This window comes from Capricornis sumatraensis, chromosome 14 (assembly GCF_032405125.1).
Source record: "Capricornis sumatraensis isolate serow.1 chromosome 14, serow.2, whole genome shotgun sequence".
Taxonomy (NCBI): Eukaryota; Metazoa; Chordata; class Mammalia; order Artiodactyla; family Bovidae; genus Capricornis; species Capricornis sumatraensis.
In genome coordinates, this window is record NC_091082.1 from 31,625,607 (window position 1) to 31,646,326 (window position 20,720).

General features: G+C 37.0%; 1 protein-coding gene across 1 annotated transcript in view; it reads left to right on the forward strand.

Annotated features, from left to right (window-relative positions):
* Positions 1 to 2,250: 2,250 nt before the first annotated feature.
* Positions 2,251 to 20,720, forward strand: part of MARK1 (microtubule affinity regulating kinase 1) — a 62,192-nt gene continuing 43,722 nt past the window's right edge. Inside the window, exons 1-5 of the mRNA XM_068986431.1 lie at positions 2,251 to 2,292; positions 2,756 to 2,959; positions 4,214 to 4,267; positions 18,011 to 18,059; positions 19,166 to 19,231. Coding sequence (XP_068842532.1) covers positions 2,251 to 2,292; positions 2,756 to 2,959; positions 4,214 to 4,267; positions 18,011 to 18,059; positions 19,166 to 19,231 — 415 coding nt within the window. The remainder of the gene's footprint in view (positions 2,293 to 2,755; positions 2,960 to 4,213; positions 4,268 to 18,010; positions 18,060 to 19,165; positions 19,232 to 20,720) is intronic.

A 20,720-nucleotide genomic window follows, 5' to 3' on the forward strand; every position in this document is an offset into this window, starting at 1 on the left:
GCTTAAAACTCAACATTCAGAAAACTAAGATCATGGCATCTGGTTCCATCACTTCATGGCAAATAGATTGGGAAACAGTAGAAACAGTGAGAGACTTTATGTTTTGGGGCTCCAAAATCACTGCAGGTGGTGACTGCAGCCATGAAATTCAGACACTTGCTCCTGGGAAGAAAAGTTATGACCAACCTAGATAGCATATTGAAAAGCAGACATTAACTTTGCCAATCAAGGGTCATCTAGTCAAAGCTTTGGTTTTTCCAGTAGTTATGTATGGATGTGAGAGTTGGATTGTGAAGAAAGCTGAGTGCCGAAGAACTGATGCTTTTGAACTGTGGTGTTGGAGAAGACTCTTGAGAGTCCCTTGGACTGCAAGGAGATCCAACCAGTCCATTCTGAAGGAAATCAGTCCTGAATATTCATTCAAAGGACTGATGCTACAGCTGAAACTCTAATCCTGTGGCCAGCTGATATGAAGAACTGATTTGATTTGAAAAGACCCTGATGCTGGAAAAGATTGAAGGCGATAGGAGGAGGGGATGACAAAGGATAAGACGGTTGGATGGCATCACCAACTCGATGGACATGAGTTTGGCAGGCGTTGGTGATGGACAGAGAAGCCTGGCATGGTGCAGTCCATGGAGTCGCAAAGAGTTGGACACGACTGAGCACACACTAACTAACTATCCATATTAATTTCTGGAGTTTAGGGAGATTTAAGTCTAACAATGAAAATTAACCATAGACCAATACTTAAGATGGTGTGATAGTCCAATAGTAGAAGTTTTTCCTGGATATAAAAATAGCAACAGAAAAGAGGGGTAATCAGTTCTGCTTTGTGAAAGACATAGAACACTTTGTTGACAAGGAGATAAAACTGAATTTTGAATGATAGAGAAGTCCATAGTCCCATTGGACAAGTTCAGGTAGAGAAGTACTATTTGTAGTAATTATTATAATGATCTATTGACTCTGAGAAAATGATTATAATTAAAATCTCTTGTTTATGCTCAGATAATAGAAAGGTCGCTAAGAACCAGTGAGTAACTTTGTGATTACTGCCTAATTATATTATTTATTGCGGTAGTTTTCAAATTTGCCTGCATCAGAATCACCTGGAGGACTGGCTTACTGGGTTCCTCCCCCAGAGTTTTCTGTTCGGTAGTTCTGGAGCAGGGTCAGAGAATTTGCATTTCTAGCATGTTCCCAGATGATGCTGATGTTGCTGGTCCAAGGACAGCACTTTGAGAACTATTGGTTTATTGAACTTTTCCTATATATGTGGCACTCTGCAGTGTGGTAAGTGTATAAAAGTGGAAAGAAAACATGTCTCCTCAAGTTGCTCATGGTAAGGTGGCAGACACAAAGGAGTGAGTGTATGACCATGCAGTAGATCGAATCACATGGAAGTACAGTTTGCTGTGAAAATACCCCAGTGTGACTCTTAACTCAAAATGGCTGCAAATGTGTGTACAACACTGAAAATCCTTTAATCCTGAGCCAAGTTTTTTAAAAATATCAAAAGTAAAAACAAATAGAAAAATGATCTTGAGTCCTGCTTTGCATGAAATTAGTAAATGGTGTCATCTTCAAAGTTGCCTTTAAGAAATTTCTGATCAAAATTTTTTAGACATGCTTTTGGTGGTATAGGTTGGACAACATATGTCTGAATTACTTTGCAGATAAAAGCTGTCCCTTCCTTTCTTTTGTTAATTTGTTGTACTCATCTTCGGCTATTTTTAAGATGTCAGATAATGATGTTATGTTTGTCATGCATAATTCTACATTTTTACAGAAAACGCTACAAATTTTATTTACTTCAGAAAGCAGACAAAACTAGCCAAGAGCAGAGACACTCAGAGCTGGGCAAACAGGGTTCCTTAGGCAGCCTTACGTGGGACTTGAGGTGCTGAGCCCTAGGGTAACACAGTCGGTTACTGTGATTGGGAGACGCTGAGACAAAGTGACGTCTCTGCCTTGAAAAGGGCACGATTTTAATGTGAGGAAGAAGGCAGTGGGCATAACGTCATGGATCCAGCAGGGCTATCGATGGCTCCTCCTTGGGCATGGGAAACTGGGTGAAGGGCTGAGGAGTTGATTAAAGGTACCTGTCATGGGAAACGGCTGGTTAGTTGGCCAAAGTTAGGTGCCCAGCAAATGAAAGAGTGACCAGGACAAGTAGCTGAACTGGTTTAGAGAAACAGAGCTGTACTCGTGAAGTTGTCTTGGTGCTGAAGACATTCTGCCATCGTAATGAAGCAATCTGGATCTGGATTGTCACTGCAGCCTACAGGGGTAACACCCTTAGGAGAGTAATGATCTGTGGGGCTCCTGGCTATCTAACCATTTATGTCTTTTTAAAAGCAAAAGCATATGTCTAAAGCTATGCAGAACGTTTCATTTTAAGTGATTATATTCCCCCTGGCAAAGGGAACTAAAGTCAAGTAGAAATTGCAAACAGAATGCCCAGAAATGGTGTAGTGCAATCTGTTTTCATTAGAGATGCATTTTTTTGCCCTCTTTATCTTTAATTGAAGAATAATTACAATACTGTGCTGGTTTCTGCCATACATCAACATGTATCAGCCATAGGTTTACATACGTTCCTTCTGTTCGAAGCCTCCCTCCCACCTCCTAACCCATCCTACCCCTCTAGGTTAGAGATGAATTATCAATGAAAATTGTTTGTAGTGTTATTTGAACTGTCCTTTAATTATATAGTTTAATTAATGATGAAATCTTCTAACCTTTTTCTTAGCATACATCTGTGGATGGATATACTGAACCCCATATCCAGCCAACCAAATCAAGTAGCAGACAGAACATCCCTCGGTGTAGAAACTCCATTACGTCAGCAACAGACGAACAGCCTCACATTGGAAATTACCGTTTACAAAAGACAATAGGGAAGGGAAATTTTGCCAAAGTGAAATTGGCAAGGCATGTTCTAACCGGCAGAGAGGTAAGTTTTCACGATGCCTTTTAATACTTACTTGGACCTCTCCAGAGTCTTACTTTTAAAAAAGCTTTCCTATAGCTGATTCTGGAAATAAATTAATAGTTGTAATATAGTAAACACTGGGGTATGTGTGAATGAAATGTACATAGGTAGCACAGAAAAATTGTCCTTACGTATTAGCATCTCTTATAAATCAGATGTGCTGCACATGAGGATTTCTTAGCCTTCTGTCTTTTTATTGTATGGTTTCCATAAACATTTCAGATTACCCTTGCTACCCAACCCCAGGAACAGGGCTAGGATAACTTCTTATTAATTACTGCTTAAGGTGTACTGTATATAGGAATAGAAATCTGAGGTTGTACACGTGAAACTTACATAGTGTTAAAAGCCACTGTTACCTGAATAAAAAACAAATTTAAAAAACCACTACTTGAAGTAAATTAGGTATAAATGTATAGGAAATTAGCCACTAATTTTTCATCTATTTAGAGATTACATTGAGCAAGTGTTACAGATGTTTTTCTCAGATAATAAGAGAATCAGGTTTCTAAAATCCTGTGTGTTTCAAAGTAGGTATATTTACATAGTAAAATATATGTTTTAATAATAATAATATATTTAATAATTTATATATTAAAGACTCAAAATAGTTAAACATCTAACACTCTACATTAAATGATTGGATCCAATTAGGACATCATGAAAAATCTGTCATAAAACATTTTTGCTAAGTTTCCATTTTGTTTTATACATAATATTACTGTCACTTATGGTTAAATTTAGTCTTCTCTGTCTGTTTTGACCCCAGGAGCTATTAGGACACAGGCTATATTAGACAAAGACTTAGAGGACATTTAAACCTGTTTTGTTAGTTTGCTCTAAGTTTGGGTGTCCAGTCTCTCTCCCCACGTATTACTTAACTTACTAAAAGTTTGTAAGCCTCTCCTGATAATTATGACTTATCAAGATCATGAGTCAAATATTAAGGTACAAATGATTTTTACTTTAAAAGGGGAACCTTGGAAGAACTTTAACAAAGGTGTAATTTCACTGACTCAGAATGAAATAGGTTACAGACTTGGGCCAATAGAATATATTCTAAGGCTGTCTAGTTATCAAAACTTTACCATCCAATTATGTTAACCCCCAGTATAGCTATAACTAGTTAGGATGAAACAAAAGATGTTTTCTTTATAAATTTTATTCTTTAAGGTATGTATTCGCAAATTAAAATTTAATGATTCTCTTTTTCAGGTTGCTGTGAAAATAATAGACAAAACTCAGCTAAATCCTACTAGTCTACAAAAGGTATTTAATTATTTTCATAGTAAGTAATTATAATGTGAGTTTATAATGAATATATGACACTCTGTAGAATCAGTTATTCTAAATTTCCCACTAGGTACAATTCTACATTTCATCAGTATATGAAGAAAAGACTTGATATCAACATAATATTTACATTTGTTAATATTTAAGCATTAATCAAATGTTTGAAAAATATCTACTCAAATGCATTTACTGTGTCAAAGGAACTTACGTCTTTTAATACAGTAGGATAAAACTTTTTGTATCAGATATTTTGAAGTACTTAGGATTCTGCTTCAGTCTAATCAGCTTATGAGATACTGTTGTCAGTAGGTGGCTTTCCTATTGCTTCAGTTGCTTCTCTTCCTTCCTCCACAAAAACTGCAGTAGAAGATTACTGTAGAAGTTACTGTAAGCTAACTTAGAGTAGAAGTTACTGTAAGCTAACTTACAGTAGAAGATACGAACATTTCTTCAAAGGGTGAACATAAAACAGCATAGGGACCAAAAAAAGCAAGTAGGATGGGAATTGACCTGGTAAATTTAGTAGAGCTGGTTTGTGTTGCTTCATTAATTATTTATTTGGGAAAACTTTCTCAGATACACATTTTAGTACTTTAAAAATGAAGCAAATATTTTAGCATTTGTGCCATATATGTTGTTTATATATAGCTCACTGTGTAATATATAAGATATATATGTATGATGATGTATAAAGTACATTATTATTTTTATGAGAATAGGGGATCGTGGTCATATATGTAAGTGTGGTGTAAATAACTGGATTTCTAAAACAGAATTCTATAAGAAAGTTTTAGTGTGGTATGTATAACTATACCTGCTGTGATTCTAACATTAAATGAAAAATTTGGGTCAGTGATAATCAAGTCTTCCCACTTGTTTCAGTACCAGATAACTCAGTTTATTTTATATATTTCTACTTAAGAGATTTAATTCTGTCTTTTTACTTACTGAGAATCCTTTTAAATTTGCCAACCAGTATAGCTTTTCATAGTATTGGTATTTCTCATCTGTGTGAACATGATAGGTTTGCTAGATTTTTTTTTTTTTCTCTGTGAGTGTGAGATGATATATACCTTGTTGGATATTTTTTGGGAGAAACTTCCAGTACCTGTCTCTCAGCTAATCATGACTTAGTGGTATGAGTTATAAAAAGGCATCTTCCTTGGGCAGACAAATTATCCAAAGATGCTGTTTCTTCCTGTATTAGAGCCACAGTGGGGCAAATTTCTGCCCACCCTTCTCCTGAGAGTCCCTTTAAAACACAGAGACTGCATAACAGCCCAGAGGCCCTGTTCATGGCCCAGCTAGCCTTTTCTCCTTTCCAAGGTTAATCTGTGTGATCCTCTGGTAAATTAAGGGATTTTGAGTGACATGTAGAACTAGTCCAGGCCTGTTGTGCTTGTTGGATGCAGGGCAGTGTGACCCCCACTCTGTTTCCCAGAGGGGCCCAGAGAAAGTTGTGGAACGAAAGTCATGCTTGTTGAAACATGCAGACATGCAAATGTGAAGCTGGAATGTTATTCAGATAAAAAATATACTTGGTGATGTAATTTCTGTTCTAGATTCTGCTACATTCGGCTAATCTTGCTGATAAAAGGTTGCTTTTCCAAACAGGCATATAAAAAATGATGGCAATTTTGTTTTCTTAAATCTATGAAAATAAAAGCAAAGATTGAAATTTACTAAATGTAGCCAGTACACCATGTGTATTTTGTTGTTTTCAGAATAATTTTTATTTATGTTCATAGCTTCGCTTTTTGTTAAAAGATTTAGAAAAGAACAGATCAAGGCTTGCGTAGTTTTCATGCATTGTAGAATATTCAGCATTTGGCCTTACTCATTGAATGCTAGGAGCATCTCATATGCCAGACAGTCATATCTAAGAAATAAATATATAAAACATGAAATTAAAAGTAATCATTTTTTTCCCCTTAGCACGGATAGTCAAGTAATAGTAAAAAACAGCAAAATGACTTTCCATGCCTTAGGTGTCCTTCTTAAAAGGCAGATTATGACAGCACATATTTGCAGTAAGGATTCATTTTAATCTCATCTCAACCCAAAAGTATTTGGTTAAGTCTTGTTCTGAACTTGATCTGAATTTAAGCTGGTCCTTCTTGTTTATTCTTTTTTGTATAGCATATTAAAAGGGAATATTACTTTCCCTTGCCAACATTAGTGATAGATGAAAGTAATCTAAATTTGATACCCCAGTTCTTCCAAACTTCTGAAATACAGACTTCTTAAAAACAGTTTGGTCTTTGGAATTGTTAGCATCTTTAGTTTCAACATTGCTCACATAATATGCTTGTATTATTTGTATTCAGTTCAGTTCAGTCACTCAGTCGTGTCCGACTCTTTGCGACCCCATGAATCACAGCACGCCAGGCCTCCTGTCCATCACCAACTCCTGGAGTTCACTCAAACTCAAGTCCATCGAGTTGGTGATGCCGTCCAGCCATCTCATCCTCTGTCTTCCCCTTTTCCTTCTGCCCCCAGTCCCTCCCAGCATCAGAGTCTTTTCCAATGAGTCAGCACTTCACATCAGGTGGCCAGAGTATTGGAATTTCAGCTTTAGCATCAGTCCTTCCAATGAACACCCAGGGCAAATCTCCTTTAGAATGGACTGGTTGGATCTCCTTGCAGTCCAAGGGACTCTCTTCTCCAACACCATAGTTGAAAGGCATCAATTCTTTGGTGCTCAGCTTTCTTCAGAGTCCAACTCTCACATCCATACATGACCACTGGAAAAATCAAAGCCTTGACTAAACGGACCTTTGTTGGCAAAGTAATGTCTCTGCTTTTCAATATGCTATCTATGTTGGTCATAACTTTCCTTCCAAGGAGTAAGCGTCTTTTAATTTTATGGCTGCAGTCACCATCTGCAGTGATTTTACATATTTTAAATTAATGGAATCCAGTTTAATACATTTTCATAGTTTAAAACTGTTTAGCATAGATGTTAGGTTTACTTTTTCCTCTTTGTAGCATGACTCCCACCTCACATATTAGTGGTTTTTTAGAGTAGGGTCTATGAGCTATACTAGTGATTCCCTAGGGATCTTTTAAGAAGCCTATTACTGATGGAGAAAAAGCAGAATGATGAAGCAGTTTTATTCATAGTTCACTTACTTGAAATGTAAGATTAGTTGTTTTCTCTGAAATTCCACCAAGTTTGAAACTTGGACATATTAATTTATACACAGATTGACAAAGTTTGTGTTAGTTTGTCTCAGCTCACAATCATCAGGGTGCAGTTTATCGTTTGTATATTACTTATTAATTTGTATCTTTTATTATTTTACTGTGTTGCATTGTATTTCAAAATCAGAAAAATAGCACAGTGGTTCAGAAGTCATCTGCTGAGTAGTAAAACCTGCAATGAAAACAGAAATAAGACTACTGAAGCTCATTAATACTGAGAAGTGCTGCATCCCAGTTACATAGAATAGGAATCCTTATGACAGTGATTTTGCACAAGCAGGGCAAGTATAAAAAGTTTCGATAATTGACATCTAGTAGTTAGACTTATTGAATGAATAATTTATTTACTGCTAGTGTGTTATCTGTTGTGTAAAAACATTGTCAAATGGTAACAATCCTGAAAGATGATGCTCTGAAAATGCTGCACTCAATATGCCAGCAAATTTGGAAAACTCACCAGTGCCCATGGGACTGGAAAAGGTCAGTCTTCATTCCAATCCCAAAGAAAGGCAATGCCAAAGAATGCTCAAACTACCGCACAATTGCACTCATCTCACACGCTAGTAAAGTAATGCCCCAAAACTCCAAGCCAGGCTTCAGCAATACATGAACTGTGAACTTCCAGATGTTCAAGCTGGTTTTAGAAAAGCCAGAGGAACCAGAGATCAAATTTCCAACATCCGCTGGATCATGGAAAAAGCAAGAGAGTTCCAGAAAAACATCTATTTCTGCTTTATTGACTATGCCAAAGCCTTTGACTGTGTGGATCACAATAAACTGTGGAAAATTCTGAAAGAGATGGGAATACCAGACCACCTGACCTGCCTCTTGAGAAACCTGTATGCAGGTCAGGAAGCAACAGTTAGAACTGGACGTGGAACAACAGACTGGTTCCATACAGGAAAAGGAGTAAGTCAAGGCTGTATACTGTCACCCTGCTTATTTAACTTATATGCAGAGTACATCATGAGAAACGCTGGACTGGAAGAAGCAGAAGCTGGAATCAAGATTGCCGGAAGAAATATCAATAACCTCAGATATGCAGATGACATCACCCTTATGGCAGAAAGTGAAGAACTAAAAAGCCTCTTGATGAAAGTGAAAGAGGAGAGTGAAAAAGTTGGCTTAAAGCTCAGCATTCAGACAACTAAGATCATGGCATCTGGTCCCATCACTTCATGGGAAATAGATGGGGAAACAGTGGAAACAGTATCAGACTTTATTTTTGGGGGCTCCAAAATCACTGCAAATAGTGACTGCAGCCATGAAATTAAAAGACGCTTACTCCTTGGAAGAAAAGTTATGACTAACCTAGATAGCATATTGAAAAGCAGAGACATTACTTTGCCAATGAAGGTCCGTCTAAGTCAAGGCTTTGGTTTTTCCAGTGGTCATGTATGGAGGTGAGAGTTGGACTGTGAAGAGAGCTGAGCGCTGAAGAATTGATGCTTTTAAAGTGTGGTGGTGAAGACTCCTGAGAGTCCCTTGGACTACAAGGAGATCCAACCAGTTCATTCTAAAGGAGATCAGCCCTGGGTGTTCTTTGGAAGGAATGATGCTAAAGCTGAAACTCCAATACTTTGGCCACCTCATGCAAAGAGTTGACTCATTGGAAAAGACTCTGATGCTGGGAGGGATTGGGGGCAGGAGGAAAAGGGGACGACAGAGGATGAGATGGCTGGATGGCATCACCAACTCGATGCACGTGAGTTTGAGTGAACTCCGGGAGTTGGTGATGGACAGCGAGGCCTGGCGTGCTGCGATTTGTGGGGTCACAAAGAGTCGGACATGACTGAGCGACTGAACTGAACTGAACTGAACTGAAGCCATTTATACTTCAGTGAGTTTTCAGATGAAGCCCAGAGACCTCTCTGGTAAGGTAGTTATGTTTTCCAGAATATCTTCACAATCATCTGTATCATGTTGAGGAATTTGGTCAGTAAAAGTAGAGAGGAAGACAGAATCTTGGAAGCAATTCAGAATTACATTTCTTTTAACAAATCAAAAGACCGAACTTGTAAAGGCAATCCTGTAATTATTGACAGATATTTTGGATCAAGAAGAAAGCAGAAGCTCCTTGGCAATATTCCTTACCAAATCCTCCTGTTGAACATAGGTTGAAAACCAGTTACTCTCACATATGCTTGCTCTCTCACATATTTCACTTTGTAGCTGCAAAAACCACTTACGCGCTGAGTACTTCTTGTGTACAATTCTTTTCATCTGTGTAGATGATTTGAAGGAAGAGTCTTGACCAGTTCTTTCGTGGATAAATGAAAACCTAAGTCGTAAGAGAAGAATTAGCACTTAGTAAGCTGGCACCCCACTCCAGTACTCTTGCCTGGAGAATCGCATGGACGGAGGAGCCTGGTAGGCTGCAGTCCATGGGGTCGCGAAGAGTCGGACACGACTGAGCAACTTCACTTTCACTTTTCACTTTCACGCATTGGAGAAGGAAATGGCAACCCACTCCAGCGTTCTTGCCTGGAGAGTCCCAGGGACGGGGGAGCCTGGCGGGCTGCCGTCTATGGGGTCGCACAGAGTCGGACACGACTGAAGCAACTTAGCAGCAGCAGCAGGAGCAAGCTGGTTGTAGACTGCAAAAGTTGTCTTTGAATCATTACTGAATTTAGATATATAAGTTCACACACCTACAAGGAGTGATACTGCTGTGTGAATACATAGGATACACACAAGTCACTCACTGCTTCATTCTCTATGAAATTTTTGGTTGGTAGCATGTCTCTGACCTTGATTTGATATTAAAGGAATGCTGGAAACAGGGACTCTCATAAAATCTCGGCTATTGGGAGATGTCTGTGTAGCACACAGTGTGGAGAATAGAGAATTGTATCTTTCACACGGAAATATGTTGAATTTGAGGGAGCAGGTATTCAAAGAAGTTTCTTTTTAAATTTATTTTTAATTGAAGGATAATTACTTTACAATATTATGTTAGTTTCTAAACAAGTTTCTTTTAAAAGGTGATACCCATAAAGTTAATGTCTAACTAAAATATCAACAGTTTAAATGTTGAGGATAACCAGATTTTCTGGAGAATTGCTCGTTTAATTGCTCGCTAGGTTGTATCTAACTCTTTTGCAACCCCATGGATGGCTTCTCTGTCCGTGGAATTTCCTACCAAGAATACTGGAGTGGGTTGCCATTTCCTTCTCCGGGGGATCTTCCCGATCCAGGGATCAGACCCACGTCTCCTGCCTTCCAGGCAGATTCTTAACTGCTGAACCACTGGGGCAGCTCCTTTTTGGAAAGACCAAACTGTATTTCAGGCAGTTCACTGACCAAAACTCTGACTTTTCTAAACCCTGTTTTAGCCCTCAGTTATTGGACAAAGAGTTCAATAACATATTATAGGGAGGTTTAACATACAAATGTTACATCCAAATATGAAGACTACTTTCCAGAGTAAGCACATCCAAAGAGTATATTAAGAACCATTTGCTATTTTCCTTCAGATTGAAATTTCTAGTCTTTTGACTTTTTAGTGTGATTATATCAATAGCCTAGAATCTGTCTGAGAGTTGTGCATAATCTTCTTAAAGAACTGCTTTTATAAGGTTGGATGCACTAATTAATCTGAATGTCTTTGACATACCTCCCAGTATTTCCTTCATTTCTTTCACTGGTCAATCTGTGATTATAATTTAGGATTTTTTAAATTTAGTAGAAATAAGGGGAAAAAAAAAGTAAAGCTAGAAATGGAAACTGCCTTATGATTAAAGCTGCTTGACAATGTATTGAGTCCCATACATGTGTTAATTAATTAATTCTTAATATAGCAAATATGTATTGAGTGAAGATTATATTTCCCCTTATGTTTTCTTCTGTGTTTTTGGCTCCCCCTTTTCTTTTTCCTTTAAATGGAGTCATATTCCTTTTTGTTGGCTGCTCAGTGTTGGAGTTTCACAAGGCATGGCCCTCGAACTCTCAGTGTTCTCTTCCAAGGCTGTGTCAAGGGTTACTCTGGTTTAAATGATCACCTATAAGCAAACACAGATTTATTTCTTCAACCCAGAACCCCTCCTACATGTGCTTGTAATCCTTCAAAGATAACCCAAACTTATATCCAAAGCTGAACTCATGACCTCCCCCCACCTGCTCAGTATGTTGCCCGCCTGTTGCTCTTCCAGTGTCCTGTCTCAATGAGTGACACTGTCCCCAAGTTGTGCAGGCCAGAATCCTCAGAACTATCCTTGGCTCCTCCCTGTCCCTTCCTCACCATCTCAGTCCTTGAATTGTTCTGATTTTATTTCTTACATGTCTTTCTCGTCCCGATCTTCTGGACACCACTGCTCTTGTCTCTTCCTTGGACTACGTAGCTTTCCAACCAGTTTTTCTGCGCTTTGCATCCCCCACCCAACACTCCCTGCCCCCAACACACACAGTCACTCACACACATATATATCCTTTAAAAAGTTATCAAGGATGCAGAACCTGTCTGATTATATTGTCTGTCTATTTAAACTTTCAAACGGCATTCCATTTTTTGTAGTCTGGAAATCAACTTCATTAGCATGGTGTTCAGATCCTTCCTTCTCTTTTCAACTCATGGTCCCCCAACTCTCCCCAGCTTCTCCCCACTCTCCTCATCCCCTCCTCCTCCAATTCTACTGCCTTTCTTTCATCTGGTCCTATTCATACTGTTTCAGCCATCAGGCCTTTGCAGCTTTTCACCCCACCCTGTTCTTAAGCTTTTACCATTCCCTCTGAGCTTCCCTGATAGCTCAGTTGGTAAAGAATCTGCCTGCAATGCAGGATACCCTAGTTTGATTTCTGGGTCAGGAAGATCCTCTGGAGAAAGGATAGGCTACCCACTTCAGTATTCTTGGGCTTCCCTTGTGACTCGGCCGGTAAGGAATCTGCCTGCAGTGTTGGAGACCTGGGTTTGATCCCTCGGTTGGGAAGATCCCCTGGAGAAGGGAAAGGCTACCCACTCCAATATTCTGTTCTGGAGAATTCCCTGGACTACAGTCCATGGGATTGCAAACAGTCAGATACAACTGAGCGATTATCACTTCACTTCATTTAGTTCTTGCTCACTTCTCACATTTTAGCCTTAAGAGTAATTTCTTCAGGGAAACCTTTCCTATCTCCACAACAGGTGTTAAATCCCCCTGCCCTTCTTAAAGTTAAGCACCCAGAACCAAGAGTTATCCATAAACCATCTCTTTAGTTTTGCTTGAATAGTACTATTTGGATTTTGCTTTTGATGCTTGTATTTCTGCTTCTGATTCTGAAGACCTCTGTTCTAATTTCTCAGTCTTTTTTGGCTGAAAAGTGTACATCTATTTCTGTATTCTCAAGAACTATGTAATATTTTCACAGTTATTTTAAGAGTCATACTCCTGGCTTTTCTGAGTTGGGAAGTTTGTTGATATAGTACACTAGTCTATTTTTAATTTTTGGATGGAGACTTCAAAACATCTTTCCCATTTTAAAAAAGTTGCTTTCTCATGATATTTATTTATTGGACTGAAATGTTTCATTTCTGATCTTTTTTTATAAGATAAAACTAGAGATACAGTTGAAGCCCTGTGTGTCACTTCTTGGTTCTATTCCTGTCTTTCTACCTAGAAATAACTTCTATTCTGAATTTGGTCTTTCTTATTCCCATTCATTTGTTTAAAAATTTTCACATGTGCATCTTTACGTAAAATACTATATATTATTTATTTTTAAGCTTTTTATTCTTCTGCAACTTACTTTTTTCCATTTAGCATTGTCTTACAGTTTTATTGCTGTTAGTATGTATAGTCTAGTTCATTTATTTTCACTATTATTATATGCCATTGTACAAGTAAGCCAGTTTACCCGTTCTCTCGGTAGGCATCTACTAGTTAGCCCAGCTTTCTGTTTGTATTTAGATTGCTCCTGTTGCTTTAGCGTTTCTTTTCTTTTCTAGTTAGCCTTTTGTTTTTGCTGTTACAGACAATGCAGCAATGTTTATTGTTGTGTGCATCTTTTTCTAAAGAAGTATAGAAGGGTATATATCTCTCCAAGTAGAATTGCAAGGTTGAAGGGCATGCATATCCTCAACTTTATTAAATAATGTCAAATTGCTCTTAAGTGGCTGCACCAATATCTACTTCTGCTAACTTTGTATGAGATTTACTTTTGCTCCACATTGTTGTCAGCACTTTATATTATCAGATGTCTTAATTTTTGCCAATCTTGTAGAAGGGATTTTGTTTTGATTTTCATGATTTCTGCCTAGTGAGATTGGACACTTTTTCAAATTTAGTCTATTTAATGTTTAGTATCTTCTCTCTGAAATTATTTGATTTGATATCTCAAACAATTGTATTTACTTAACAGCAACTTGAGCCCACAGTTGTATCCATATAAGCCCTTGGGAAAGACTGTAGCACTATAAAATTAGTACCAGTTCATTTAAAAAAAATTATCATTCATATATGGAGGTAAAATTTAGGCAAAGTGCCAGAGCCTATTATTTTGCATTTAATAATTGATGACAAGTTGTCAAGTTTAGAAGTAATACTAAGCATTTTGTGTTTTTTTTTGTTATAAATCATCTAATATATACTAATTTAAGTATATTCAGATTTCTTTTTCTGAACTGTTTCGTGGAGAGAAGTTAGCCTGAGTTTTAATACTGGTACTAGCAATAACTTCATAAAATATTTGATGTCCTAATAATAATGTCTGAAGTAAAAGAGGAATGAAATGGTAATGCTAGAAATTAAAAAGCTGAGAGTTTAATCTGTAGGGTTCTGTTAATATAGGCAAATTGTATATAAAATCCCTCAATGACTGGTGTCTCTGAGAAGGTATATACAAAGCCCTTTCTCTTAGAATGGAACACCACCTACAGGGTACAGCAGCACCCACCCTTCACATTACTAGGCCAGTAAACTGTTAGAAAGATACAGTTGAATTTTTATAAGGTTTGAGGTGAAGGCAAAGACGGGCTTCTGCCCCTCCTCAAACCCAAATCAGAGCAAAATACTTGAAAGGCCAAGAAAGCTGTGTTAAAAGGCACAAGAAGATATGAATGTCAGGCTCCAGTTATGAGCCCAGCATACTGTGACTCTGACGACAGCCTAGAAGAGCTCTCCTTGGGGGGAACACGATTGACCACTGCCTTTGTCAATTTCTCCATGGCCAGAGTACTTCTCTATCTGCCCAAGAACACGGAGATGATGATGAAGTCCTTAACATTGACAGGTCCCGGGACAGCACAGTGAGCAGGTCTGGTAGAGATGATGATGGGAATTTGACTGGTCCCTGACTATGATGCTTTGAGAATAAATAGGATGAGCATTGTCTTAGCCATGTCCACTTGACTACTAATAAATAGAATAGACTTTTCCACCATCAAAAAGTAATAATAAGCAGAAGGAATGGAAGAGGTAGGAAGGAACAGAGTAGTTGAGAGAAGAAATAAATAAGGCAAATATGTATTGATTTACACTAATGGGGTTTTGCCTAATTCTGATCCTTACCTCTAACCAGGAAGGACTGAACTGAAAAGTGAATACCTCTCCACAGAACTGAGGCTTGTTCACTAACTTCAGTTATCTAAAACAGTCAAGAATCAAGGAGGTAACCACAAAAGCCTCTGAACAACTAGAACAACTGCCACAAAGTCCAGACAGTGAAGTCCCTGCCCTTCAGTCATAGAAGACCCGTCCATCTCAAGCCTTTGCTCAGCACTTACTTCTGTAATTCAACAGTCTTAAAACCCTGGCCTTAATTCCCAGCCAACAGAAAAGTTGAAGCAATAGTTTGAAAGGTATTAGTGAATCCAGAGCTCTCCTGCTAAATTTGTATATGTTAGGAACATCATGATGTCACAGTTTCAAGAGGAAAAATAGGACTAGAAATTAGAATCGGAAACTGAAATTGTAATGTGGGACTATTTAATATGTTCACGAACTTCTGTTTTTTCCCTGGTTAATTCTCATGTGCATTTTAATCACACTGAAATTTTTAGAGGTGGGGAAGCTCATATAAATGCTGATCTAAAACAACGGCAAACTTCTGTTGTCCTTACCTGGCCTGCATATATGATGCTTAGTTCGCTCAGTCGTGTCTGACTCTTGGCAACTTCATGGACTGTATAGCCCACCGAAGTCCTCTGTTCATGGCGTTTTGCAGGCAAGAGTACTGGTTGTTGTTGTTCAGTCACTCTGTTGTGTCCGACTCTTTGAGACCCCGTGTACTGCAGCATGCTAGGGCTTCCCGTCCTTCACTGTCTCCTGGAGTTTGTTCAAACTCATGTCCATTGAGTCAGCGATGCCATCCAACCATCTCATCCTCTGTCGCTCTCTTCTCCTCCCACCTCATCAGGGTCTCTTCCAGTGAGTTAGTTCTTCACGCCAGGTGGCCAAAGTATTGGTGCTTCTGCTTCAGCATCAGTCCTTTCAATGAACACCCAGGACTGATCTCTTTTAGGATGGACTGGTTGGATCTCCTTGCAGTCCAAGGGACTCTCAAGAGTCTTCTTCAGTACCACCATTCAAAAGCATCAGTTTTTCAGTGCTCAGCCTTCATTATGGTCCAACTCTCACATCTGTACATGACTACTGGAAAAACCATAGTTTTGACTAGTGGGTTGCCATTTCCTTCTCCAGGGGGTCTTCCCAGCCCAGGGATTGAACCCACATCTCCTGTGTCTCTTGTAATACACAGGCGTGCAGTGATTTTTACATTTCTCCATCTCCTTCTTAACTTGGTCTAAATGTTCAGCTCTCCTTTCTGCCTCACCTCTCTCTCTCTCTCCCCCTTTACTAAGGAAGAGCAAGCATGGATAAGATTAGCATCTTTGCTAATAAGGATGTGTTCTGGGTGAGAAAATCACATATGTGTAAGGAACTCACTGTCTCTCCCTCTTCTGCTCCCTTTGACTCAAGTGACTGGTGCAGTTGTCCAGTCTCTCTTCTGTGCAGCCAACTGGAATATTAGACTTTAAGAAGGGATTATGGCGAGTCATGAAGAAGAGACATCATAAGCCTTTACTGAATCCATGTGCTACTCCTGTTCAGTTGACCCAAATTCTCTAGGTTTGGAAGGTTAATGACAAATCTAGCTGACAATTTAAGTGTTTCTTTAAGAATAAGGGTGATTGGCAGGGCATGATTCTGGCACTTCATTGTTCCAAGTCGATTAACCACTTAAAACCCCCATCATCACTTCTTCCAGCAGCGGCTGCTCTTCTTCTGTCCATAGCTGCCTGTCACTTTAAGCCAGCACATACCCAGCTTATACACACATTTATGCTGTTGCTTGTTTTTGCTTTTTTCCTCACTCCTTGTCAAAAACTGTTAAAGGATAAAATAGATAACCAACAAGGACCAACTGTATAGCACAGGGAACTGTGCTCAATATCTTGTAGTAACCTATAATGGAAAAGAGTCTAAAAATGAACATATATGGATATATATATATATGTAACTGAATCACTTTGCTGTATACCTGAAACTAAATTAACCATATTTGTAAATTAACCATATTTCAATAAATTTAAAAAGAAATCCACCTGAAGAAGAGGAAACTGTGCATAGAACAATATATTCTAGACATCTTTGAGATGTAGGAACCCGATGGCTGTAGATTATTGCTTTAACTAGAGTAAATTAAAACAACAGATACCACTTCACACCCATTGCATTGCATGTGTGTGCTCAGGCATGTCCACCTGCGACCCTATGAGCTATAACCTGGCAGGCTCCTCTGTCCATGGGATTTCCCAGGCAAGAATACTGGAGTGAGTTGCCGTTTCCTTCTCCAGGGGATCTTCCTGACCCAGAGATCAAACCCAAGTCTCCTGCATCTCCTGCATTGCAGGTGGATTCTTGACCTTTTGAGCCATTGGGGCTTCCTGCACACCTATAAAATGGTGAAAATCCAGAACAGTGACAACACTGAATGGTGGCCAGGATGTGAAATAACAGGGACTCTCAGCTGCTGATGGGAATGCAAAATGGTGCAGCCACTTTGGAGGGTAGTTTGCTGGATTCTTAGAAAACTAAACCTATCCCACTATACCATTCAGCAATCGTCCTCTTTGATATTTACCCAAGTGAATTGAAAATTTATGTCCACACAAAAGCTTAATGGTTTATATACCTTTATTCTTAATTGCTTTTAGTGTGATCAACCAGTAGAGATAACTAAAGAGTCAGGCCCCCCACCTCCTAAGAACGTCGTTTTTGGATAAACGTCATAAGAACGTACATTTAGTTTCATTTCCGTAGTATTTTTCTTTTATTCCTAGTAATGAGTATTTGAATGTTTTTTTATTGTATATGGTATATTCACATACACACAGAGAACCATTTGAGTTCAATTAGTTAACATTGTCCTGGAAACCAAGTCTTAGTAGAATTGGAATTGTGAAATAAATCTCTTATTTAACCACTATTAAATCCTATAGTGTCTTACAAGAAGATAAATTTCTTCAAATAGATGTTTTGATTGGTTCTCTGTTGAGTGTTCTCTTTTAGCAGAAATGTTTCCTGTTTCCTTTCACAGTTGTTTCGAGAAGTACGAATAATGAAGATATTGAATCACCCTAACATAGGTATGAAATTTATATTTCACGATTAATGATAAAATATTTTCCTTAAATACTGTTGAGGCTATTTGAAATGATACAGTTTTAAGGATGTTCTGTATAAAAAGAAGAAAAGTGATAACCTAAGTGATAATCTCAGAAAGTGTTACTTTGGGTATAAATATTATAAAGAAGTTAACTAAAGGCTACAAATTGTATTTTTCTACTACCTTGCTCTCTTCTACTCTTCACTAAAATAATACATATGACTTAGAGTTGCTGTATACAGGTGTTTCTTGTATCTCCTTACTAAATCTCTCTAAAGGTTGCATGCCATTTAGATATGGATAAGAAATAATTCCAGATATTTTGGCAATATGGACTTGGGTTTGTTCATAGTCCATAGGCAAAATAACTAGTTTGAATTTTAAAGAAAATAAAGATTTTATTTCAATTTTAGTGAACTTATTTCCATAAGTTCTATTTCCCCCCCATATTTACAGAAAAATTTATTTGTAAATTAATTTACACATATTACTCAAAGTCATTGGATTATAAGAAGTAAAAAGCAATTCTTCTTTTAATCTGTTTATTCTTGAAGTGTGTTTCTTGCACACTAAAAAAATCTTGTTTATTAGAGATACAAGTGCAATTCCCTATGGTATATAATTTCAACTACATAAGTCTGATAATTTAGTAGATTTTAATCAGAAACTTAAAATATCACATAATTATAAAATTTTTATTTCTGTACCAAAGATTATTTAACATTCTCGATTGAATCATTATGATAATAGTTATCTTTTTAAGCGTTCACTAAATTTTATTATTCTAATAAATTTTTTTTATTTTAAGATTTTCCTTTTTATTACCTTATTCTAATTTGAAAGGGGATAAGGTTTTTAATCCTAGAAACTTAAATCTCTTTTGACCCAGCAGTTGGTTCCAAATCATTTTGTGATAGATCTACCATGGTAGTAATAATCCTTGGGAAAAGTTAAAACTTTAAATTGTAAGTAGTAATTTTTAGTAAATGCTCAACTTTTCCTTTGGTTTAGTGTTACCTTAAATTTTCTTAAAGGATATCTAGTATGCTCACAATTACAGAGTTATATCTCTAATTTCTTTTTCAGTAAAATTGTTTGAAGTTATTGAAACAGAGAAGACTCTCTATTTAGTCATGGAATACGCAAGTGGGGGTAAGGATGAGGGGAATGAAAAGTTACCTTTGATGAGACATGTAGAATTATTAATACCTGAAAGCTCATTGTAATATATATGTCTTTATTGTTGTTAATGAATCTGTAGTTTTATTAAAATGCCTTTCAATGGTGTCTTTATGAAAATTCATTGTTTGATTTCAAGACCTATTGATCCTACATTTAAAAATTGAACTTTGGCTTATTTAAAAATTACTTAGAGGTATTTTTCAAAATTAAATTTGCATTGTTATCTATGAATGTAATCTGTAAAACATTCATCTTAATATTATATTATTATTATTATTTTCTAATACTATTTTCTCTTGGCTGTAAATAGGAAATCTCAAACCCAGAATGTTTTTAGTAATGTTTGTAGTAAAAACCTATTCTAGGTCACATTTTTGTTTCAATGATCACATATCACAGATTCTCAATATACATACATCTTCAAGATAATCTATAAAATGTTTCATTTTAAACAAGTATTGATCTATATATTTTATAAATTAGAACATTGAGTTGACAGGGGAATGGTAAGATATACTTCTAGTAGAATACAATGTTTATTTTGACTGTCCAGCATCAAAATAAACACTGATTATTAGGAAATCATTTTCATTTCCTGCACTTTCCCCAAATGAGAAATACATTGCTGTAGAATCACTGTTCTTATAGGCATAAGCCCTAACTTTCTCAGACACAGGTTTAAAATTTATGGAGTTAAATAATTTAATAAGTAAAAAGAGGATCTTGAAGGTTTAAAGGACTCCTAGAATTTAAGCAGTTAAAGAAGGAGGGCATTGGAAATGATTTAAACCAACTTGTCTAATTAACCTTTTTTTGCTAATCAGTAGGAAAACTTAGTGGTGAGTCTAGTTTTGAGTCCTTTTAGCTAAAAAAGGGTGTAGATTTTTATGATGTTCTGATTTTCTGTAACTTGAATAAAGACAATTTATTTTAATCTACAACATTTAGACTATGTATTTTTATACTCTTAGATTTTTAAAAAATTTACTACAAATACTAAATATTTTAATTACTTTTTTAGTTTTTTAATAGATTTGGGTTTTTGCATCACTTTTTAAAAACCCTAAAAATACTTCATGTAAGTTTTTTACATAAACCAAAAACCTAGATCAATAATGTTTTTTATTATCATAGGATTTTAAAAAATATTAACCATCATGCAAACTTGCATGAAATGTTAGTCTATAATAAAATTAATGAACCTTCAAATACCACATAATGAATTCTTTGTTCACTTAACACTTCTTTAGTTAGATGTAAATTAACAGTTCATCAGTATGGGAACCCTGTGTGTTTATAGTTCAGTTAAACTTTTTTTAGTGATCTAGTCTCAAGAGAAAGGCTAGACATGGCTTTGATATGAGAACTTATAGACAGCTGAGGATCGATGGGCATTGTTCGATTTTTATGAAGGTCCACCACAAGGCTGGGTTAATACGAATGTGCGTACTGCTTTAAC